Below are 24,499 nucleotides of genomic sequence, written 5' to 3' on the forward strand. Positions count from 1 at the left end.
AGACAGCATAATCATTTAACCAGTTAAGTCATCTCAAACTGCATGACTGCTTATAAATAATACCCTCATGGATGTGAGTTAACATGCAGCAGAGTCGCAGCCCTGAGATGGGCCTGGATCTGAGAGTAACCTGCTCCTCATGACCTCTCTCTGTTTGTGCCGTCAGACTGGGCACTGTTACACATACAATATATTCAACATGTAAACTATGGTATATAGAGAGTATATACACCATTTATACTATGGTATATATAGAGAGTATTTACTACATTTATACTATGGTATGTATAGAGTATATACACCATTTATACTATGCTATATACCATACTGACCTGCTCGACAAACCCAATCATAAGACAACACACCACTTTTTGGCAGCTATTTTTTTAGAAAAAAAGTTATTAGAACACCGAATCTTACCTTTATAAAGATAAAATAATTTCAATTGACAAGATAAAATAAGTTAACCAGCAACCACAGCTTAAAAAGCGACCGCAGGCTATCGGATTACAATAGGTGTATTAAAGAGTAAACATGCCAAAAAACAAATATATTATTTGCCAGGGGTAGGGGGTGGTGAATGTTACCTGCACAACCCTTGAGTACGCAGCATGTTTTCGAGGCAGCAGACCCACATGAAGAGGGTAAAAAATGTATTGCGGAGAATGGTGAAGCCATATTAACAAATGATATGAAGGCTCTTTATTAACCGGCACTATTGGTTTAATACTAGCAGCCCACAGGTGCCTGGGAAGTCAACAATTTTCACGACACTCAAGGATACACGCTAAACACACACATTGCCAGGGCCGCCAGCTCTCACGCGTCCGGCGTGTCACTCACCATTTCAGACGCTCAGGCCCACGCAAGAAATCTACGGCAAATCTATATTATGGTCAGTCAAAACACTCATTGCAAAATATCATATTCGGCTCCATCTAATCCCTTTTTTGTCTAGATCCCGAATGCAAGACAACACCACTTTTTCCAGACATATTTTGAGAAAAAAAAAAAAACAGCCTGTCTTATATTTAGGTCAACACGTTATGTATATTTACTACATTTATTCTATGGTATATACAGAGCATTTACAAAATTTATACTATGATCGTCCCGCAGGTTTGTGTCTGTCGGTGACCTGCTTATCCCCACAGATGACGGAAAAAGGAATCGGAGAAACAGAGTTGGGTTTGTTGTAGTAGGACTGACATCCATGTCCCTAAAGCCAGTTTCAGTAACCAAGGATCAGTCTGCCAAGGCCTCTGCAACAGGCACTTAGTGCTTCTCCTGCAGTTGATGGGCCGACAGGAAAAAGGACTAACATTTTCCACCAAACTGATCTTTTCCCTCTATGATCTTTTAATTATTAAAACTAGCTGATAAGGAACTAGCTAATTGACCCACTGACTTTGTGGTATTTGTGGGAGATATGAGATGTATTTGGGCAACTAGAACAGTGACGTTACAGTTACAGCTGTGTGCACTGTGGAATAGTTAGTGCACTGTACACAGCAGGCTGTAGTACATAAAGAAAAATGCAGTAAAGCTGTCAGAGGTACTTGTTGGAAGCCACTAATCATGCATGGACATTGCCTGGTAATTAAGGGCGTAACTTTGGATTGAACATTGGGGAGGTTAAGGTCCCCACCCATTCTTGACAATATGATTATTGGGGGGGGGCGGGGGGTTGCACTGACTACTTCTGATAACTGAGGGGGTTACAACCCCCCCCCCAAATTTCCACTCATGCTGGCAATCAGAGAAAATGGTGGGGATCCATTGATGGCATACAGTGAGACAGCAGGATTACCCTTTCAACATCACCCAGGCTCTGCTTAGCACCATGTGACCATGGAGTAACGGCAGATGACGAGTGCTGTATGCTGCTAGGTGTCATTCAGTTCTTCCAGCGTCACCTTGTTTAATAAACCATTTAGTACAGGATGGTGTAGTGTGTTTTACATAGTTACGTGTGTCTGGGTGTTAAAGTGTATTGTTTGAGAAAGAGAATCAAATAACTGTACATTCAGCACCTGTGGGCGTTTTAGCGGTACTGTAACATTTATCTGACACTTTTATCCAAAGCAGCTTAAAGTAGGGGGGATGGATTACAATTTGTGTGGGCTCCCTAGCACTTGATCCAACAACTTCTGTATTTTTAGCACAATGTTCTACTTGTTGAACTACGAAAGCTCAACACGGGTGCTATAACTTCAGGGGCCAGTACTTAAAGATACTGCCGATTTTATGCTGAATGGCTTAAAACTGTTTGTATTCAAAAGATGCAGGGACAAAGAGAGAAAGGGGCTGGCAGGATTTACGAGAAGTAATCTATGCGTGTGAAAGGTAGAAGGAAGCTCAGCTCCCTCAGCAGGGTAGGATAGCTTACAGGCCGGTAGCTTACAACTTTACTCTCGGCGAGTCTCTGATTAGTGACATAGACTGAGAGAGGAAGTCCTAGACAAGCAGGGAGCAGGTATGGATCGCTGCTGCTTAAAATTCATAACTGTTATGCAAATAGGTACAAAAGCATGTAAATAAGTATATGAATAAATAAACAGATCAATATATATATAGACAAAAATGTAAGTTTTTTGTCTCTATACATTTCTTCATTTGGAGTTATACTCACCAGTACTGACATGTTAGCCTATCACTATGAGCACGCTCAGATTAAAGTATTGTGGATATTCTCAAATTATACGTTATTAAATCATAAATAAATTATATTTTGAAAAGTGTTTGGAAGATGGATCTTTAAAAGTCCTCATAATCATTTATCCAATCATGCCAATCCACATTACATACAGATCTATTACATCGCGGTCAACCCCTCTTATTGTCTACATGCCAGCTTGCCACTCACCCTCGTTTTCCGCGAATGGCCCAAAAAAAAGCCACACCTCTGTCGGTTCGGAAATGACGCAGAGTCACTTCTGGTAGTTCCCTGTTTTGGCTGCGATCGGAACCGAGCACATCGCTGGCGGCCGGTCCCGACCTGACCGGACGTGGCTCCCGTGGGTGAGTGCTGCTGGGCCGGCTCTTAGCTCGGCGGACGCCGCTTTGTCCGCATCTGACGGCAGTGACGGCATGCGGTGATGCATGGATCCGGGAGACACAGCTATGCTTTTCACGGGATTTGTTAAGATGTTTCCAGTTAGCGACTATATGATGGCTACACTTTGGGAAAGGGGGGAGGGGATCGTGCTGCTTTTTATATGTTTACGTGTTAATGCAACTGAATGCCTAGGATGTTTTTTTCCCCATTAGATTAACAGTGCAACTCTCTATCCCAGATCGCAACAAATTAAGCTGAATGATCTGTCCTAATAATCGTAGCGAGTTAAAAATTTGCAGTCGGGAGATTTTTTTTTGTCCTCAGTTTCCCGAAAATGACACGGCGCTGATTTGATTGCGTGTCACCCGGCGTGGAGCACAGTGCGCGGCGGTCTGAGGATCGAGAAATACAAAAGCGAGCTCTTTATATCTGATCCTCTGCCCTGATCGAGCCCATTCCTCAGGTCTGACAAAGGAAAGGTTAATAATTAGGAGTTGAACGCCGACTGGGCTGTGTGCTTTGAAAATGATGGGTTTGGATGTTGGGTATCAAATCGGCAAGGGATAGAGTATTGGGGGAACATTTAAATTAAATACAAATGTTTTTTTTTATTGGGAGATAAATGAATCCAAGTTAAATATCGGGAGGTACACGTCGTCCCCCTTTCCCCCGCATCCTACGCCCCTGGGGAAGCAGGATCCACCAGTGTACGTGGGTGAAATCCACCGTTCAGCCTCTGTAGCTGCCATACCTTAAACGGATGTGGTGTGAAATATTTGTATGCGTTTATTACACTGTAGCATGTCAGGGAAACTTGTTATTATGGAACCCCTGCTGTAAAAAAAAAGAAGAACAACGGCAAAGCTGTTTTGCTGGTCGAGGTACATCATTTGTCTCACTACCTTGACGTCCGGTTTTCGTGTGGTCATGTAAATAGCTAAATATCATAAACTGTTGTGAAATAGCGATTTTGCGAATAATACAGGTGACGTGTTTATGTGTTTGGTCTGCAAATGCATGTTGAGTTATTCCGATTCACAGAACTTGCTTGTTAATTAGTGTCTGCTATGTAGGCACCTCTTGATGCCTGGTAATTCTGGATCATTTTAAGCGCTTCTGACTGTGTCATGGGATGACTTGATGGTTACAAGTTAATTTCAGTGGTTGTTTAATGCTTTTGTTATTATTTAAATGTCTATAAGGAATTAACGCAGGTGTTTGTTTATTTAGTTGCTTTTGTCTAAAATGACGTACCAGCAACGTATGAATGACCGGCAGCGGTGCATTGGGTCCCGAAGGTTTGGGAGCCCTCTTATGGCCACAAATAGTCATTACACTGGGGACACCTGTGAATGCCAGTAACAAGTGTAAGTTGGTATCAGAGCAAGAGCTATACAGTAAAAATATACCAAGAACCCAACATCAGAGGAGATGTTTGAATCGACGCACTATGAGGACTAATGATTTATCCTCCTTTTGCAATGTGCTCCTTATGGCCCCGCCCCCTCTATTTCCAGCTTGCATCACCTGACACCTGGCAGCCAATCGTAACCTCATGAGTGACTGGGATTGCCACTTCTTCTGCTTCTTTCGTTGCTGCTGAGCCCAGAGGCTGCTGGGATTCGTGGTTCCCACGTGGTAGCTGCCAGAAGGATGTCTGTGGTGTCGGACGGCAACGAAGGTGACATCTGCACCAACTCTGACGAGGAGGTGGAGGGTGAAGGTGGGGAAGAGGATGAGGAAGAGGAGGAGCCGGGGGACATACCGAACTACTATGACGACGTGCATGATGACGTAGAGCTGCAGGACTCCTATGACCCCGAGGATTATCAGTTCACCTGTCTTTCCTACTGGGAGAGTCAGAGGGTGCTGTCACAGGATGTGGCCATTGTGGCCAGTGCTCTGAAGGTGTGTGTCAGTCTGTTATTTGGGGTGTTTGGGGTGGGAGGTCAAAGCAAGGCCCAATGAGTTCATTGCATTCTTAACTTGGTATTGGTTGCGACGCCATCAGATGGTTGTACCAAAGTGACATCTGTTTGAGAAATGAGGGACAGACAATCCCTGGAGCCATTGGAGTTAAAGGCCCAGGGATTCGAATCGACGACCTTCTGGTCATGAGTACAGCATTCTAAACCACTGAGCCGCACAACTCTTGGTGCTGGAACTCAACAGTTTGCAGACTTGGGTTGGTTCCTATGCGTTACGGATGCATGGATGGTGGCAGGTCTGGGCGTCAGGGGGTGTGTGGATCTTTAAAGGTGCTTAGGGTCTCACGTCTGCCGCTCTGTCCTCCTAGGTGACTCCTGCTGTGGCTAAGCTTGTCCTCGTTCATTTCCGCTGGCAGGTGTCTGTGATACTCGACAGGTGAAGTGGCTTGTTTTTCTATGTCAATGTCACTGTCTACTTTATTCAGTCCTGTGGGGGAATTGGGTAACTCTCACATACCCCACCTGCTCTCCATGAAGTGGAGTCCTGGGGTCTCACGACACCATCCATTTGGTCTCCATGGTGCCAGAATTACAACTAGTAGCCCTGTGGAAACCAGCACAGATCCCTAACCTTTTGAGCTGCACACCACCCTAGTTATGGATGACTTATAGTTACTGTGCATCCTTGTTTGATTTTTTTTCTCCTGACAGATGCTGTCTCAGGCCAGCTTGTACGTGATCCTATATCACTGAATATGTGCTGAAGCATTTCAGATTTAGTTCACCACAGATGGAGCTCTGTAATCTGCTAGCCATACCGCTGATGCATCTTCTTTGCCATCATGCCATCGATGTGGGTGTATGTGTGCCCTGTGATGGACTCGCATCCCATTTACAGGCTCCACCCAAGCCCACCCCCCCTCCCCAAGAGTGGCCCTGACGAGGTTTAGTGGATAGGTGAATGGATAAATGGATAAAAAGCATCTGTAAAATGTGATTACAGTGATGAAACTGCATCTTCGTTTGATTTCAGGTACAAATCCAGCTTCTTGCAGATGCTGTGTGAAGCGCGAGTCCAGCCCAGTTCAGGCAGATCTGTACCGGTGAGTCACTCTGGGTGTGTGGTTGTGTGATCCGGACCCAGCTACAGTGGGCTTCGTAGGTAATCATCATAATGCTGCGTTTCTCTACCCCCAGTACTCCCAGTCTCCCCAGTGTGGCGTGTGTCTGCAGCTGGTCAGGAAGGACTTTCTGCTCGCTCTGTCGTGCCAGCACTCCTTCTGCAAAGCATGCTGGGAACAGCACTGCACCGTGCTCGTCAATGAAGGAACAGGAGTTGGTCAGTAGGGGGCACTGCAGTGAGCATGTCTGATATGTGTGTGTGTATATGGGTGTCTAACAGGTGTTTGCGTGCTTGTGTGTCCTCAGGCATTTCATGCATGGCCCAGGACTGCTCCCTCCGTGTGCCCGAGGACCTTGTTTTCCCTCTCCTGTCTAGCGAAGACCTGAAGGACAGATACCGGCGCTACCTTTTCAGAGACCATGTGGAGGTCTGTCCTGCAGTTCCAAGATTGCATCAGAATGTCATTGGTGCTAGACAGATAAGCATCTGCTGTCAGGGAGACCTCAAGTGGTTATGTGTAACTCTGCGATTCGGTGGTCTGTACCTGTGTCCAGAAGGTTGTGGGTTTAAAACTCATAACTGTCAGTCATCATGTCACATGTATCTGTCTCTATTTTAGCTATACCTTATAGTAAAAGGCCTTGAGCCAATGAAGTAATACATTTCAAATACTGAAATGAGCAAGAGTGTTCAACACGCCGCCTTTTCTCCGATGCAGACTCTTAGCATTCTTTCAACCACCCTCCAGATGTAGCCACCTGTAATGCTTCTCCAAAAGTCCTGAAGGAATTTCCAGAAGTTCTGGGCACAAGTCGGCTACCTTGCTCTTACTCTTCAATGCAATGCAACTCATCCCAAACCAGCTCTATAGGGTATAGGATGGGGGATTGTGGGGGCCAGGTCTTCTGTCACAGCAGTGCTGTGGGCCCTCAAACCTTTGGTTTCCTGGGAGTCCATGTCCTCCTGTGCAGTGTCAGTCCTCAGATGTTCTCCTCTCCTGTTTCTGCGTTTACCTTTGCACTGCTCTCTGTTGGTTCTGGCAATGATTCAAGCCTCTGGGCCGCGTCGTTACCGAGTTTTAAGACTCTCAGCAGGAACAAAAACAGAAAATGCCACAGGGGAGGGGAAAGCGGCCGGCCTTGTGCTGAGGCAGACTCTTCTTCTGGCTAAAAATAAGGCCTCGTGGGTATTGAGGCCCTTAGGGGGCCGGAGATGCTGGGGGCTGGTGGAGAGACTGGGGAACAAGCTCTTGTGAGATCGGGACACTGAGCTGCTGTGTGTGTGTGTGTGTGTGTGTGTGTGTGTGTGTGTGTGTGTGGTGTCTCCAGAGCCACGCCCAGCTGCAGCTCTGCCCTGGGCCTGACTGCCCCATCGTCATACAAGTGCAGCAGCCCCGCGCCGGACGGGTGAAGTGCAGAGGCTGCAGCCAGGAATTCTGGTGAGCGACAAAGGGGCGCTGTAGTCAACCGAGCTCCGGAGTTTACACATACTTAACCACAGTAGATTTTACATGCAACACAATTACACACGTGACCTGTGATCCGCTGTAAGTGGGCAGGCGGGTGCCCGTGCGCGCACACAAAGACCAGCAGTGTGCACTCGCAGGCCACGCCGCGTGAACGACGCAGTCCACTGAATCTAGCACTTGCCATCCTGTACCTTCTGGTAATCTGCTCCCCCTCCCTGCCCCCAGCTTCAAGTGCCGGCAGATGTACCACGCCCCCACAGACTGCGCAACCGTACGCAGGTGGCTGACCAAGTGCGCAGATGACTCAGAGACTGCCAACTACATCAGCGCGCACACCAAATATGTGAGGGACACGGCTGTGTGAGTGTGTGTGTGAGTGTGCGTGTGTGCGAGTGTGTGTGAGTGTGCGTGTGTGTGCGTGTGTGTGAGTGTGCGTGTGTGTGTGGTGCTACCCTGACAGAACAATAGACCTTTCAGTGAGATCTTATTGGTCTTTGTCTTGGTATCAGTTATTTATTTGTTTGTTTGTGTATTTCTTTGGAATGTTTATAGCGTTTTTTCCTCCTTTCTCTCTCTGTCTCTCTCTCTGTCTGTCTGTCTGTCTCTCTCTCTGTCTTCCTCTCAGTGTCCAAAATGCAACATTTGCATTGAGAAGAATGGAGGCTGCAATCACATGGTCAGTCCACCTCCTGGTATCTTTTCAGTTTCTTGAAGCATTTATTGAAACAGGATGAGCAGGATGACACCCTAACGACCCCCCCCCCTCCTCTATTTCAGCAATGCTCCAAGTGTAAACACGGTAAGTCAGAGATGATCCATTGTGATTCCTTCGTCGGCGCCCCAACCCCCCTCCTCCCGCCGCTGGGAAGCCCACCTGCCCCCCCCCCATCCTCCTTACCTGCCAGTTAGCCTTCTTGTCCCCACGCATGCAGACTTCTGCTGGATGTGCCTCGGTGACTGGAAGAGTCACGGCAGTGAGTATTATGAGTGCAGCCGCTACAAGGAGAACCCCGAGGTGACCAACCAGAGCCAGCAGGCCCAGGCCAGGGAGGCCCTCAAGAAGTACCTCTTCTACTTTGAGAGGGTGAGGCAGGGGCACAAGTATTATTATTGTATTATCCATCCATCCATCCATCCATCCATCCATCAGTAATCCTTTCAAACGTCCATACATCTATGAATAATCCATCCATCCATCTTCATCATAATCACGCATCCATCCATCAATCTACCGTCTATTCATCCATCCATTCAAACGTGCATCCATCCATCCATCCATCCATCCTTCCATCAATAATACATCCATCCATCCATATTGTAACTGCTTATCCTACTCAGGGTCATGGGGTCTGGTGTGTACATATTTTATGTTGTGTTATATATCACATTATATATTGTATTATATGCTATCTCTGCATATTATGCTCGTTCTCTCTCTCTCTTTGGGCGCTTTTCCACCGCACCAGGTACCGTACTTTTGGTAGTTTCTTGAAACCGAAAGTACCGTATCTGGTGCAGTGGAAAAGTGTCCTTTTTCTCTCTCTCTTTGCAGTGGGAGAACCACAACAAAAGCCTCCAGCTGGAGGCGCAGACATACCAGCGGATCCAGAGGAAGATCCAGGACCGTGTGATGAACAACCTGGGCACCTGGATCGACTGGCAGTACATGCAGAACGCGGCCATGCTGCTGGCCAAGGTAGCGTGTCCCCGTGGCCATCATCCTCCGCATCACCCTGGTCGGCGCCTAACGCCTGCATCTCACCTGTGTCCCCAGTGCCGCTACACGCTGCAGTACACGTACCCCTATGCCTACTACATGGAGCCTGGACCCCGCAAGAAACTGGTGAGCAGTGTGTGTGCATGAGCTGAACAAAACTGGAATTTAGCCAGTTTAATCTAGCATGGACCAGAACGGGCCGGTAGGCGCCCGAGATGGAGTGTGGGATGTTGATTGGCTGTTTTAAGTCCGCTTGAAGTCACCCCCCCCCCCCACCATTTCCAGTTTGAATACCAGCAGGCGCAGCTGGAAGCCGAGATCGAGAACCTGTCGTGGAAGCTGGAGCGAGCCGACGGCTATGAGCGAACAGGAGCAGCGGGAGGAATGAGTGCCACTGACCAAGGGGTGAGGGCCGGGGGGGGGAGGGGCTGATCGCCAGGGGGCTGTAACTGGCCAGTGGAGTGGCATGTAAGAAAGTGTCCACTAACCTAGTGTAAGTGCATTGTAAATGTTGCCATAGACCCTGCCACCCCAATCACCCTGACCCTTTACAAATTTCCACACAAATAGTGGTGGTAATGTTTATGAGCAATCAAAGAATATTACAAACAGCACACGTTGCATGATTAAATAAGTAGCTGGAGCAACAGTTGAATCGAATTCTGTCTCTAAAAATTTGAAGTGTTTCCACAATTTTGGCCACTAGTGTATTAAAGTCAGTAATATTGCTTGCCATGATAAAGCAAGTTGCTCAAGCAACTAATACTGGGGGTTGCAATACGCATGCAGTTGGGCCATGTCATGTGATCAAGGCTATCATGTGATCCCAGTTGGGCTCACGTCCCGACAAAGTTGACTAGCTGCTCCTGAGGCTTTTACTACAGAAACACAGAGACCTGAAGTTTGTCAGCTGACATAGTGAGGTCTGCTCTCCTGTACCGCATTTCTAGTAGAAATCAATAGAGGCTTGTCTCTTTGAGGCAGCAGAATCATTATGATGATGTTCTGGGCAGTTTAATCTGACTTCAAACTGATTTGTACCAAATGCTACACTCCTCCAGGACCTGGAAATCCAGATGCACATCGCAGAGCACCATAGACGAACGCTGCTCAAGGACTTCCATTATACTTAAGACTAACCTTCCTGCACCTCAATAGCGACCCCAGCTGGAGTGAGGAGGCCAGTGCCTCGGAGCGGCTGGCTGTCCCCGATCTGCCTGCAGACCTCGCACTTGTGCACAAACCCAATGGGACAGATAGGTTGCACAAAAAGGCTTGTTTACTCACCACGACACCAGTGCAACCTGCCCTCTGAAGACAAAGATACTTGACCAAGACACTAAACCAATGCACTCTGTTTTCTTGTATATTTTCCCCATTTTTCTGGCTGTTGCATATTTTGATCATTTGAAACCTTTTGGGGGAGGGGGGGTGGTATAAAAATGCTGTATTTTCCAGCCGTTGTGTATTAATAGACTTCTTAAAGGGTTTTAAATGAACTTCTCATGTGTGGTTTGCTAAAGTGTAACTGAACGCAGGGCTGTAGGGCACCGAGCCATAGTGAGTGGGAAGTCCATCTGTGCAAAGTCTTTGGCCAACAGAAGAATGTAAGCCGGTCGGCCGCCTGCTCTGTGAGCCTTTAGTCAAACTAATCAGTCCACCAACCCAACAAGCTGGCATTTGGTGATGCTGGTGCAAGATCCACATCTTCCTGCCCTGTCTTTTGGTCCTTTGGCATCAGCGCTAATCCTTAAATATTAACACTGGCTCCTCAGCTTCACCCTCGTTTGTTTTACCTCACTGCCTGAGTACGTCTCAGGAAGGGGATTTCCATGCTGTGGAGCACGGCTGACCCCACAGTGCTTTATGTTACACTTGTTACCCAGCTGCCAGGTCTGTCGGACCACTCGGCTGATCTGAGCTCAGTTTAGCAGGTATATCTTAGCGGCGGTTCTCCTTTAACCACATCATGCCTTACACGGCGGCCCGTTGCTCTCGGGCTGGGGTGGCCCGACTTCCTCTCCCGTGACATATGACATCTTTTCCTTTTGTATCTTTCTGCAGCTCCAAACTGCAGCAGCTACGATGCTCACACAGGAACACTGGTTACACCTCGGTTTGATAGTGATGCCCCGTGCTTGAAGTGGGCTGGCGCTCACCGCTACACAGTACCAGCACCTCTCAGTATCGGCTGGCACTGAATAACAAGTGGAGTAGCAGCACCTGTTTTTCCTCCGCCCACTTCAAGCAGTGGTGCTGCCTTTAAATATGCAGCAGGCCGACCATTTGGAGCAGTACGATGCGGACAGTCCTCCGGCTTCGATGATGGATTTACCCCAAAGACAGCAGCAGAGCATCCAGGGTGGACTGACATGCTGATGCCAAATCAAGGTTCAGCCACGAAGTCTCCTTTACTTACTTAGATCCCAGCACATACAGTAAATACAACCCCAACCTAGTTGTAATTTTGTTTTCTGAAAGGGGGATGGACCATTACAAGCAGACGAGCTCGCAAACCGCACATAAACACAAGACAGGGGACATTAATATTACAAAAACGCAAACACGCCGCCTGACACCGAAACGACCCACACGCTAACTCTGCCGTACACTTGCATACAGTGTCTCCTGTACAAATGACATCTTCTGATATTCAGTCTCCTCTTGTCTCCACTCATTGGTTAAGTAGGGCTGAGAGTCCTACAAGTTTCATCGGCGATGCCAGCCTTTCTGTTGCATCGCTTAATGAGCTTTCAAATGACTTCCTGTTAGAGGCGGTCCTTTGTGCTGATTGGTGGTGGGATTAGGCCAGCGGCGACCGCTCGTCTTTCGCTGAACAGGAAGTTGAAGGTGGCGCATGCGTTGGGCTGTTGGGGGAGTGAGAAAAACATTTTTTTTAGGCTAGTGTAGTAGTGGGTTATCAGGTCACCAGGTATGACCCTGACTGTGGGAGGTACTGGGAGGCTAATTGGCCCCATTGCTTATTTCTTACCGTGTCTTGAATCTCAACTGCAATGCGCTTCTTCCTCAGGAAGTCTAGAACGTTCCTGTCAAGCCGCTCCACTCGGCCACCAATGCCCAAGACCAAAACTTCTGTAAGAAGCATAAAGACTGAGAGCTGGATGTGGATCAGATTACTGATCTGTGCTGATGAAATACCTGTAGCTGCATTTTAGGTGCTGCTAATAAAAAAAAAAAAAAAAAACTTATGATTTCCACAGAAACGCCATTTCAGTCATGCAGCGTCCGGGGTATGTTTGAAACTTAAATACTATATCACCTGCTGCTTTTAACGGATATTAACGATCTGCACGTGGTGTGGTGTGGTGTGGTGTGGTGTGGTGGGGTAGGGGTGCGAGTATATTACCGATGCGAGGCTCTAGTAGGTAGAATAAAGCCAAACTCTCCACTGAGATATCCTTATAGCTGCCTACCTGCAGAGGGCGACAGAAAACAGGCAAATTCTATATCAACTTTAACCTATTAATTACTTAACATATGTAAATTGTTTGCTCAAGAGGATGTCTGGAAATTAATTGGTCCACCGATTTACAAAACTGCATATTTTACTGAAACGTTACGTCACATTTATTTACCTCACTCATTAGCCAGAGGTATTCATAAATGGGCATAATTAACAATGCTAATCCTATCACTGTTTCACCTTACATAACTGCACATTATTATTATTATTATTATTATTAATATTAATAATAATAATAATAACAGGCTCACATTCCACTGCAGGATGGCCGGCGGAAGCACGGCGCACGGTCCCAGTACGCGGTTCCGCCCGATAGTAAAGCCCCGAGAGCTGTAGCTGTGAATGAGCAGATCGCTGTCCGCTTCCTTCTGCATGACGGACACCGTGGTGCGCTGGTACAGTTCATCGTCAGTAGGGGCCAGGCGGTGTCCGCGCACCAAGGCAGGGCTACGGGACACGGGTGCAAGGTTACTTCTCCACAAGCGTACGCTTCATTTACTTCATACGGGAACAGTCCTATAAACATACTCCCACACTGTATATCAGGCTTCCATACTACATAATTCGCGTATTACAAACTAAGGTTTTTATGAAACATGCAGGATGTAATAGAGAATCGCAGATAATTTATACACAAATACTAAAACAACACCAGACAACGGTTTTTGCATTTAGCCTTACAACATAACCACTGAACTACATGCATAGTGATCTACTAAATACTTCTCAGTGTAGTATATATTTTTTGAAAATCATGCTTATTTCGCCAGCATACAATTTTATGGTACTCTACAGATGTTTGTTATTACTAAGGCAGTTAACAGGAGCCTCTTGGAGCACTAGGCAGCTGAATAAAGGTCATTGGGAATATCCGTCAAACAACATAAAACATTTTAATTTATTATATATATAGAGAGAGTGGCGTGTAGAATCAAAATGAAGTGCCATCAATACCTCATAAGTCCTGGATATCTCTGGGAAGCCAGCCGCAGGCTGTGCTGCGCGACCCGGGGAAGCAGCCTGCCGTACCGAACAGTGGCCATGCTGCTGGGAGGAGCTGCTCGTTTGTTCCGGTGTGTCAAGTAGATCTGCGACTCGCCGCTGTTGGGTGCTGCCACCTGCCGGCCGAGCTCAGCAACGGTCAGAATCGGGCGCTGCCAAAATCACTTCTCAAAACCAAAAATTTTCCGCAGCTAGACCTGCTGGCTGCTCAGCTCTTCTGCAGCCGCATTTTTTTTTTACCTTAAAGGTTTCCTATATCACGTTTAGTTTCAGAGCTAGCTTAAGCTTGGCGATAAATCACACCCGCTAACTTATGACTGAAGATGTAGTGTCTCTCCACCGCCACTACCATTTAATATGGCGGATGTACAGTAGTGTTCATGAGGTTGTAGCCTAATGCTCCTGAAGCAACTTTCTGTTTCTGTTTCTCCGTCTTGATGATAAACTGAAAGATCTTTCTCAAGAATGCAAGAGCTCTACAGGCCCGCAAAGACATTTCCGACAAATACCAAAGCAATTGAGCTGCAATCCTGTCTGCTTACTGTTGCTACATTCACCATAATCCTTTGGCTAAAAATATATACAACTGACATACCGTAATTGGAAGTGGAACAAAAGATCTCGTAAGCGTTTAAATACCTGTGTCAAAACCATTCAGCTGAGCTGCTTGAAAAAAATGTCACGTAAACCTCTGAGTATGAAGGCATCTGCTACACAACTGAATATTTGTTATTATAGTTTTAAGCAGAAACATATTTGAAGGGCATCAACTGACGTCAAAGGCTTTATAATGGTTTGCACTAAAGATGTCCCGTAGAAGTTAAATAAGAACCTTCTGAATTAACACCAACTTCTTCAGCTGCTAGTTGAATGTGAGCAAGGTGGACAGAATCTGCGCTAACATGTATGTGACTCTGCAGGTAGGTGTGACAAAATAAAATATCATTGCGTCCTGAAAGTCTGGAATGCTGTTAAGATTCCTGTTTTGTAAAGAGCATGCTGGCTTTACTGAGAGGTGCGGAAACCCCACTGTGTATGTATTTGAATTGTCCTGGGTCTCTGTTCATGTTGAGGGGGTGGTGGTGGTGGAGATAATTAGATAATTTTGCCTAATGCAGCTCCACTGAACTATTGTGTGTATCTACCAGACACCATTGTAGGTTTTTGATATCGGTTACAATTTTCCCAAAGGCTCAGCCTTTAACATAATGGCAGAATCTCTCACAGATGCAGCAGCCCTGCGGGATTCCATCCCATTCATGGTAACCACACTTAAGATTTTGGAATCTTCTGATTTAATTTGAACTACTACTCACACTGTCATGCCCTCCTGCCTTCGGACTGGCACAGCTGCCCACAGTCGGTGCTAAAGCAACAGCAGTAGACTTAAGCCTGGTCCAAACTCCCCAGCTCAGTGTGAGGTAATGTTCGATTCTCCATGAGACATTCTGAGCGCGTTAACCCTTGTCTTTCGTCCGGCTCCGCTCCACCCTGCCTGGTCTACCCGCTCCTCTGGTCCAAGCCCCTTCCAGTCTTCCCTCTCCTCCCTCATGTAACGACGGACTGACCTCCCTGGCTCTCGCACTTTCGGACCCCGCTCTCCCGACTCTCTCTCCGGATCCCCACTTCGCCTGTGATCGCCGTGTTCCCTCCTCTCCGGCTCAGACCCAGCTCGCCTCCAACTATAATTCTACCTGCCCTCACTTTACTTGCCTGCCTCGCTCAGGACTGTAACAAACTCAGCCTTGTGAGTATTTCTCCTGACTGGTGTATATTCCTCACACACACACACACAAAATACGTGCAAACAATTGACTAAATCCCCTGCCTCTAAGAGGCAAGTGCTCATTCATGTCGTCGCCAGCTGGGGCCGGAATATGTGAATGTGTGTAGGTGTGTGAGGGGAAGGCTGTCTTCCTGTGAGAAACTGTTTAGGGGAATGAGCCAAGGTTACCCTTCCTGCTGCTTATTGAAGAAAGAGGAAGTAGTGAGACATGGTCTCACCAGCAGAGGGAAGTACAAATGCTAAAGAATTCCCATCATTCACTGCTTCTGTCTCAATGGTTTTATCAGCCAAAAAATGGGCACGAGCAATAAGGGGAAACTGCCTTTGTGTGTGTGTCACTCTGCAGTGTAAAAGACTGACACACTGTAAGAGAGATTCCAGTCATAGACACATTCCGGTGGGAGTGGCGGAGTGTACGTAGACACGCTGAACTGCGTTGGCGAGTGATACGTGTGGCTACAGAGAGAAGGAGAGCCATGTGACACAGATTAGGAGAGAGAGGCATGTAGAGAATGATGAAGAGGGAGACGGGGAAGTCTGGAAAAACAAGGGGTGAGAGATAGAGAGAGAGATATGGAGGTCTGAGTGTAACAGGGTGAAGTGTTTCTCCCACATGCATACTTATCTGGTTGCATGATTGGCCAATTGTTTTATTTGTATATTGGTGATTCCTGTCCTCTTCTGGACTTAGATTAAAGGTCTTTCCTGTCATGCTAGTGGTAGGCTGTGGTGGAACAAACTCCCATAAAATATTTGTAGAATACTGTACATTAGAGTTTTTCAAAAGCAAAAAGTTTTTCTACAGTCATTTACATGCCCTTCTTTGCACTACAGCAAGTGGAATTTTATTCACCATTCTGGCTGCAGACACCAACCTACGTGCTGCTGCTTTTGCTAGGTGAATAAATGACCGGACCGACTTCATGCTTCCAAAGTTAATTTCATACAGCACAAGGCAGGGTCACCCCTGCTGCACGTCTATGACATACTGGGAGAGAGAGGGGGCGGGCCAGAGAGGTATGCGTGATACATGTAGCGAGAGAGATAAAGGGATATGTGTATTATTTCTAAGTAGAGAGATGGAGAGAAGGGAGAGAGCGATGGAGTCCATAGAGGTAAGGGGAGATATGGAAAGAGGGATGGAGAAGACTGTCTTATTTATAGGAAGGTAAAGAGATGGCAGGAGCGTTGAGAAATGACACACTCTTCCCAGGAGGTCATCTCAGATGTCCAGAATCCCGGGACTTTCCTGAGCCCCACTGTTCACCTGACACACACACCTGTACATGTGATGGACAGTGCCGAACACTCAATTAAACCATCACTGTATCCAGGGTTTAAATTACGCAGTAGCGTTTGGGGGAGCCCTATTGTCCAGTGTCCTTCTCGAGTCACATGCACCCGCAGATGTGGCTGCGCAGTCAATAACAGGGTTACTGTGATGTTCTACTGTTATGATCAAACAAACACACAACAACGACACATATGTACTATTTGCTTTACTCAGAGAACCTTAATATACAGAAAATAAAAGATAACCTATAACACAAAAGTGGACATTTTCTAGGGATCCCGCTAAAGGTCTGAGGGGACAATGAAACACACACACACCTGAAACATGTTCACACTGCATCATTGTAAGTCTGAACACATGAATTAATCCCACCTAAGTGACTCAGATATCCGACTTGCACTTTATATTATCTGGATTTTTTCTGTCTTGTCATCATGACCCCATAAGGGCCTTTTTAAAACTAGATTGTCAGTTAAATGCCAATATGTCAAAATCGAAAGATGAATGTAATTGATCTTCGACACAATAATCACTTAATTACATCTTTCTAAAAGCTATCTGTCATCCATAAACCATTTTCTGTGTGATTTAATAAATATTTCCGAGTTTTTGTAATTATAGGATCCAAGTTTTTAAATTTTTTTTTTAGAGGATATTAAGATCAAACCACCTAAATATACTCTAAACAACATTCCGTTTTATCTTATACTCAATGAAATCCCGTGACCCTGAATAGAAAAAGTGGTTACAGAAAATGGATGGATATAAAAAAATGTGAGTTAAACATAATGACTTGTAATAATGAACGCACACACTGTGCTCTCATGCTTGTGAAAACATTGTGTAGCTTCAGCGGTTCATATGTAGTTCATTTTATCACTACTGAAGAATTATAATTGCTATGTACTCTATTCTTATTTTTCTCACTTACCTACAAATTTGACTTAAAGACAGACTTTGGGAACAGGGCTGAGTTTCCCGAGGCCCTGAACGCTACGTCATTGATAAGGTCTAACTTTTAACAGGCTTCAGGAAGCTCACCCCAGATCTTGTTAGTAACCTGGGGAGTGTCTGAACTCCAAGATTCCCCAAACAGAGTCAGGACAGACAGCTTTACCCCTAAGAAGTGGTTAACTGTCTGCTGCAAAAACACTTCACACTGGTACAGGACACCCCCCAAGTCATAGTATGGAACACCATTCATTCCCCCTACACTGATATATAGTTTCTCAGGTGGTTTATATATCTTTTGAAATTGAAAAAAATACCACTTTAACTACTGGCCACGATTGGAGAAATTTGTCGAGAAGCGGTTTAGTGCGTTCAGGTGGTTTGGGTAGTGTTCAGAAGTAAAATCTGGCCTGACACCTGAGCCACACTGATAAGAATCACGTTGAGCAGACCCTGAAAAATCCAGAAATACTGAGTGGTACATCAAGCTCCAAAATGCCACTGTCCAGGGCTCATGGGTGAGGATGCAGGAGCACTTCATATGTAAATCTGATAAAGACTTTCTGGAAGGTTCTAAAACTACGTCAAAGAGAAACGGACATACTCGTTCAGCCTTATCGCTGATCAATGTCAGCTGACTAATCACATGGAAATGTTACAACTCAGATCTATAGTAAGCCATTAAACATTATAATTTTCAGTATTTTTCATTGTTTCTTTAACATCGCTTTGACATCCGTGGCTGATAAAGCACCGTTTATTCATGAGAAAGCATGAACGGGGGGGCCAAGGAGAATGGGGAACGGGGGGAGTGTCTGGGGAGGATCGGATTTCAATGAGAAAAACGAAAGCGAAACGATTGCTGTTAACTGGCACAACCTGGAGGAAGTAAGGACTCATAAATAGGGCCGAGCGAGGAGCGGAGGACAGCGGAGAGTCGCCGGTTCAGAGACGGACTCAGAGGCTCAGGGACACGCAAATGGCCACTACCGAGGGTCTCCCCCAGCACACACACACGCAAAGACACACGGACCAAAGAAAGAACCAGAAACCTGCGACAGAGAGGTAAGATCTCCCCCAGCCGCCAAACTCCAGGTTTCCTCTTGCTCTCTCTTTTTTTTGCCTTCACTGTTCCTGTTTCATCTGCCTTTTGATAGTTCCCAAGCTCACTCTGTGCTCTCGCACCATAAACAGCCTGTACCAGCTTACCGCCGTCCCTCAGGCACACCTACGCACTCGCAGACAAGCTCACAGTCATCCGCACACTATGCGCACCGACAGACCCACCTGTCGCCTCACCCAGGAACAATCACCAGTAGCCTCTGTCTGCATCTAACTCCACATACAAGAAAACATGTCACCAACTTCGTCCTCACGTAAATACCTGTCAGGCCACTTTCTGTATCACACACACAGATCTGTAGAAAAATACATTATAAGCAGACACTGTCTTGATTACTAAGGCCTTTCAGCTTTAATAATACACCAGTGTGATTCTAAAGTAATAGTAGGCAACATTTTGGATAAATGGAAGACTGTAAGCTACAGGATAAACAAACATTGCTACTCTGGTATGGGTGATGGGCGCCTGGGAATCTACAGCAACAATAAGTGAATATTTGTGTGTCGCTCGCTTTGCCATATTCACTCTTCCTGCATGGAGGTCATGCACAGTGATTTTACAGTATGCAACGTACGAAGTACCTACGGGAGGTGGTGTTAACGGAACCCACAATGCAGCTGGTGCTGAGCTGGGCAGCTGCGTGTGTGCTCCGTCTCCACCTGCTTCCGACACTCCCAGAGGCACTGACTCCCTGTCTAACTCCAGCTGGGACCTGGCTGTCAACCTAGGGGGTGAGACAGATGGAACGGAAGGATGTGCGAGTGCGTGCCATTTATCTGCACGCGCAAAGGGCAGAACGACTCTGAGCGCGTGCTTGGTGTGTTTCTCGGCGTGTTGGCTTATTTGCCTACACGGACGTCCATGCATGCCCGGGTGGCTTGTATGTGCGTGTGTCCGTGCTGATACAGTATGTGTGGGACAGAGAACGATTTGTACGTCAGGCGGCATGAGCCGTGTCACTATGATAGTATCTGTACACAAATCTGTGGGTCTGGTTCTGCATGTACATTTTTAAGCGTGAGAAAATGTACCTTAGCAGACAAGCACATTTATCTACATGTTTCTGAACATTATACATATGTATCTACAGCTGAGTCTGATTGGGTATGTAGCCAGGGACGGATTATGGGTTGTGTGGGCCCCTGGGCAAAACGTTCACGAGGGCCCCCCCCACCACCACCAGCACCACCACCACAATTCAAGGGCCCTTGGCAGCCAAACGCCCTCCCTATAGGGTCAGGGGCCCTTGTAGGCAAAGGATCAAAGAATGTAGGCCCTCTAAAATAGACAAACGAAAATACATTGTTGATAAGCGTTGCAAATTGTTTTGGGCACCCCAAGGGCCCCTGGGCAGCGGCCCCACTGGCCCGGTCCGTAATCCGTCCCTGTATGTAGCAGAGTATAAGTTACTCTCTGTCTGTGTGTATGTGTGTGTGTGTATCTGTCTATCTGTGTGTCTGGTGCTGTGTAAAGAGAAAGTGAAAGAGATGTAGCAGGGGATTTCCAGTGCTCAGGGTGTGCGTGGTTGGGGGGGGGGGGGGCGGTAATCAACCTCTAGTTCCACTTGAAGGACTCGACATTTCATCAACGTGTGAGCTGCGTTCCTGAATGACACGTTTTCTCCCGGTTCGCCAGACAACAAGAGCCATCGGGAAATTCGTGTCAGCCAAGAGTGACGGCTGGAAACCACCAATCGCAGCAGCCCTCTGCTCTGATGGGGAGATGAGCAGTTAGATAGACATACCCTGAAAATGTGTGAGGAATACAAGGGGAATGTTTCTTCATTCATCTCGTTGTTTTCTACTAGAAGCTAATTAAAGTGCTTTCAAGTGCATCTCGTGTCTGATGTCTATTTTTGCATCCTTATTTTTTCATACAGATCAAAGAATCAGTATTATGAAAGAAAGGCACGATGGAAGGAAATAGCTTTTCTGTGCAGTTCTACATTTTCTGTTTTCTGGACAGATTTAGAGAAATATTGCAGACATTGAACCACAGTGATGAGAACTGAGAAACTTCATTTCCTCATGCATGTGTTGTCACATGACATCTGTCAAACACTCACACCAGGAGACAATACTGACAAGACCAATAACATTTCAAAGCCGTCTGACTGGCATCAAATGAATTTCTTTCAATTAATAGAAACAGCGCTTAAAAATGGAGAAGAACAGTCTGAGTCAGTGTATTTTGAAACATATATTTTCTTGAACAGACAGGTAGTAGTTACATATTAAAAGCTATTTTCTGGTTTTGGGTCATAAATAAGTAAAGTGAATTAGTAATGCTTATAATTAATTTCAAGCTTGAAAGTTGTCAGTAGATGTCACAGCAAGCCCACCAAAATCAGTGAAATACTTTGTTTAACTTTAGAATAATCAGAATGGGATACAACAGCTCTGAGACCCAAGACTTAAAACATGAGACTGCTCGCCCTAACAGGCTTAACCAGTTACGGAGATGTTGATTCACATCAGTGGATCTGCCGAAGAAGATAAATATGCAGTTAAAAGTAAGCCAGGCCGAAGCCTAGCTGAACAGCCTACTTGTGGCCCTTGAAAACACACAACAAAACTGCAAAACAGAAGTGTATAATCATTCACACACACACACACACACACACAATTTTTGTCAGTGGTTTTTAATCAATACTATGGGGGTTTTGCAGGCATTTTTGTATGGGATCAAATTAAGTTAAGCAAACATGAAATGGAATAGAAATAAGTTACACATAAATTACCTTAACGGACATGCTTGATCCCTACAGAGTGTCCGTAAGGCAGCCAAATTGTCTTTCTTCCGGAATAAGACATACTCATCATAAATGAAAGAATATGAATTCAAGATATCTACATTGCAATTCTGATTAGTTAGTTTCTGCTACTTAGAATTGTATTTTTCTACTAAAAATTAATATTACAGGTCTATAATTCAGTTTTTACTAGTCATATATTCCTATTGACTTCCATTGTATTTTTGCCTCACATTCTAAATAAAATTTTTACTAGTAAAAACTCATATTGTAGATATCTATAACTACATTTTGACTAGTAAGAATTCCAGGTTCACATATCCATAATTGAGTTTTTACTAGTAAAAATTTAAATACATATGTCTACAATTACATTGTAAGATCTGAAAATAACACATATCCAAGTGAAAAAAATCATTGGAAGTTAATGGAAATATAGTACTAGTAAAACTGCATTATAGATATCTATAATATGAATTTTTACCAGTAACAAAACAGTTCTTGTAAAAAGGATTCATACTAGTTAGAATTGATTTATAGATATCTGGAATTCGTATTTTTACTAAAAAAGTTTAATTTTAACTAGCAATACATAATTTGTACTATTTTTGCTAACAAAAATGTAGTTATTCCGAGTGGGTCTTGTCCTATTAAAAGATAATTTGGCTTGATGATATGTCCGAACGCTTATGCAACTTTACCTAACCTCAGTATTAATGTACCTTTGACTTTGTAAATGTTCAGTCCATCTCCCCAGTGTCCCTACAGGTGAGACACCAATATTTTACTGCCTCTATAGGTCAGTTGATAACATTGCATGTTTCAGCTGAAGGCCATATTTCTGAGAACTTGGAACATTTTTTACCCTCATTAATAAAGTATATTTTTGCTTGCGATATCCATGTAATTTCATTGTGCAGCAGAAGAACTATTCCTTTTTCAATCTTTGTGTAAAGCTTAATACAGCTGTAACTACAGTTATAACTTTGTATGCTCTGGACATGCAGTTACGAGAAAAAGAAAGTACACCAGATTCTATAATTATTTAAATCTAGCCTTAGGTGTAAAACACGCAATTCTACTGTGTCACTGGTTATTTAACAAAAATAAATAACCCCAGATGGAGACGTCATGTGTGAAAAACTAGGTACAACCCATGATTCAATACCTTGCAGAACCACCTTTAGTACCAATAACTTGAAGTAATCATTTTCTATATCTCTCACATCATTGTTGTGGAATTACGACACACTCTTCTTTACAGCGTTGCTTTGTTTGTGCACAGCTATAAGATCTTGCCACAGCATTTCGGGTTGAGGTCTGGACTTTGACTGGGCCATTTCAACACCTTGGTTCTTTTCTTTTTCAGTCGTTCTGCTGTAGATTTGCTGCTGTGTTTGGGATCATTGTCCTGTTGCATGACCTAGTTTCGGCCAGGCTTTAGCTGTCAGACAGATGGCCTCATATTTGTCTTTATACTTTGGTATATAGAGGAGTTCATGATCTAATCAATGACTGCAAGGTGTCCAGGTCCTGTGGGTGCAAAACAAGCCCAAATCATCACCCCTCCACCACCGCACTTGACAGTTGGTACGAAGTGTTTGTGCTGATATGCTGTGCTTGGTTTCGCTGAATGTGGTGCTGTGCATTATGGCCAAACATCTCCACTTTGGTCTAGTCTGTCCAAAGGGCTTTGTTACAGAAGTCTTCTGGTTTGCTCAGATGCCACCTGCAAATCTAAGCTGTGCTGCCATGTTGTTTTTAGAGAGAAGATGCAACCCTTCTTAACAAACCATACTTGTCTTTTTCTAATTGTACTGTCATGAACAGTAACATTTAACATGCTAACTGAAGCCTGTAGAGTCTGAAATAGGTCATGGATATTTCACAATTTTTCTGGCATTGCATGGTCTAACCTTGGGCTGAAGTTGCTGGGATCCACTCCTGGGAAGATTGGCGACTGTCTTGAATGTTTTCCACTTGTGAATAATCTCTCATTGTAGAATGATGGACTTTAAATTGCTGGTAAATGGTCACATAACCCTTCCCAAACTGATGGGCAGCAGCGATTACTTCTCTGTGATCGCTGCTGATGTCATTCCTCCTTGGCATTGTGTTAACACACACCTGAATGCTCCAGACCAGCAAACTGCTTTTAAAGATGTGGTCATACTTGCTGATGATCAACTAATCAAGTGCATTCGATTAGCAGCACCTCACTGCTACTTAATCCTAACCCTCTTAATTCCTGTGGAAGCACTTACTTACTGTACTTAATTTTTCACACAATGCATCTGCATTTTGGCTTTTTGTTAAATAAATAATGACATGATGTAATATGTCAAGTCATCTGAGGTTGCATTCACATAATTTTAAGACCCGATAAGGATTAGATGATTTTTTTTTAATGTCCTGATGCGTAAAACCTTAGAATTGACAATACTTTCTTTTTCACATGAGTAGATTGCTTTGAGTTAGAATATGGTTGATAAAACTTGCGATATCCATCCGTCCTTCCATGCGCCACCTAACCGCTTATCCTGGTCAGAGTCAATGGGAGCCTGAAGGTGGCGATCATGGGCGTTGCTAGAAGTTTTGGGCCCCCCTTTGACAAAATGTCACCTTTTGTTAAGTTTGCAAATTTATTATCGGGGTTTGACAGACTGTGTCGGTGATAGTTAATATTGGTTTCCTTAAAAGCAGAGATACTGACTAACTCTAACTTTGAGACCTTTCGGTGTTTTTTGAAAAATAGGCATCGATCGCTCGGACGTTGATTACTCGTCCTGGACGCCCGAGGGGCGTGCCCGCGT

General features: G+C 45.1%; 2 protein-coding genes and 1 long non-coding RNA gene across 5 annotated transcripts; 2 read left to right on the forward strand and 1 right to left on the reverse strand.

Annotated features, from left to right (window-relative positions):
• Positions 1-2,871: 2,871 nt before the first annotated feature.
• Positions 2,872-10,793, forward strand: LOC125747731 (E3 ubiquitin-protein ligase ARIH2-like). 2 transcript variants are annotated; one of them, XM_049023190.1, is made up of 15 exons: positions 2,872-3,021; positions 4,576-4,966; positions 5,355-5,422; positions 6,020-6,089; positions 6,184-6,325; positions 6,415-6,536; positions 7,438-7,547; positions 7,803-7,920; positions 8,203-8,253; positions 8,355-8,376; positions 8,510-8,661; positions 9,130-9,273; positions 9,352-9,420; positions 9,580-9,699; positions 10,356-10,793. In XM_049023190.1, the coding sequence occupies exons 2-15, from the start codon at positions 4,712-4,714 to the stop codon at positions 10,425-10,427; spliced, it is 1,515 nt and encodes a 504-aa protein (XP_048879147.1). In that variant the 5' UTR covers positions 2,872-3,021; positions 4,576-4,711; the 3' UTR covers positions 10,428-10,793. The 2 variants fall into 2 exon arrangements, with proteins under 2 accessions (XP_048879147.1, XP_048879148.1); XM_049023191.1 differs by having other exon boundaries at positions 4,668-4,966.
• Positions 10,794-11,680: 887 nt separating this feature from the next.
• Positions 11,681-15,357, reverse strand: ndufaf3 (NADH:ubiquinone oxidoreductase complex assembly factor). Of its 2 annotated transcripts, XM_049023215.1 has the most exons (6): positions 15,097-15,357; positions 13,733-13,896; positions 13,030-13,225; positions 12,662-12,728; positions 12,287-12,387; positions 11,681-12,161 (listed from the first exon to the last, which is right to left on the reverse strand). In XM_049023215.1, the coding sequence occupies exons 2-6, from the start codon at positions 13,819-13,821 to the stop codon at positions 12,063-12,065; spliced, it is 552 nt and encodes a 183-aa protein (XP_048879172.1). In that variant the 5' UTR covers positions 13,822-13,896; positions 15,097-15,357; the 3' UTR covers positions 11,681-12,062. The 2 variants fall into 2 exon arrangements, with proteins under 2 accessions (XP_048879172.1, XP_048879171.1); XM_049023214.1 differs by lacking the exon at positions 15,097-15,357 and having other exon boundaries at positions 13,733-14,277.
• Positions 15,358-18,679: 3,322 nt separating this feature from the next.
• LOC125747743 (uncharacterized) lies at positions 18,680-20,768 on the forward strand. Its single transcript, XR_007399368.1, has 2 exons — positions 18,680-18,876; positions 20,570-20,768. It is a non-coding gene; the product is annotated as an uncharacterized LOC125747743 (long non-coding RNA).
• Positions 20,769-24,499: the final 3,731 nt, after the last annotated feature.

Source organism: Brienomyrus brachyistius, chromosome 8 (assembly GCF_023856365.1).
Source record: "Brienomyrus brachyistius isolate T26 chromosome 8, BBRACH_0.4, whole genome shotgun sequence".
Classification (NCBI taxonomy): domain Eukaryota; kingdom Metazoa; phylum Chordata; class Actinopteri; order Osteoglossiformes; family Mormyridae; genus Brienomyrus; species Brienomyrus brachyistius.

Coding starts and splice junctions, on each gene's coding strand:
- ndufaf3 (XM_049023215.1), bottom strand. CDS start 13,821: ATGGCCACTGTTCGGTACGGCAGGCTGCTTCCCCGGGTCGCGCAGCAC. Junction 12,388..12,661: donor CCTACTAGAGCCTCGCATCG/GTAATATACTCG, acceptor TGCTTCTTACAG/AAGTTTTGGTCTTGGGCATT. Junction 12,162..12,286: donor CAGTTGAGATTCAAGACACG/GTAAGAAATAAG, acceptor CTCCCCCAACAG/CCCAACGCATGCGCCACCTT.
- LOC125747731 (XM_049023190.1), top strand. CDS start 4,712: ATGTCTGTGGTGTCGGACGGCAACGAAGGTGACATCTGCACCAACTCT. Junction 7,921..8,202: donor TCAGCGCGCACACCAAATAT/GTGAGGGACACG, acceptor TCTTCCTCTCAG/TGTCCAAAATGCAACATTTG. Junction 9,700..10,355: donor TGAGTGCCACTGACCAAGGG/GTGAGGGCCGGG, acceptor ACACTCCTCCAG/GACCTGGAAATCCAGATGCA.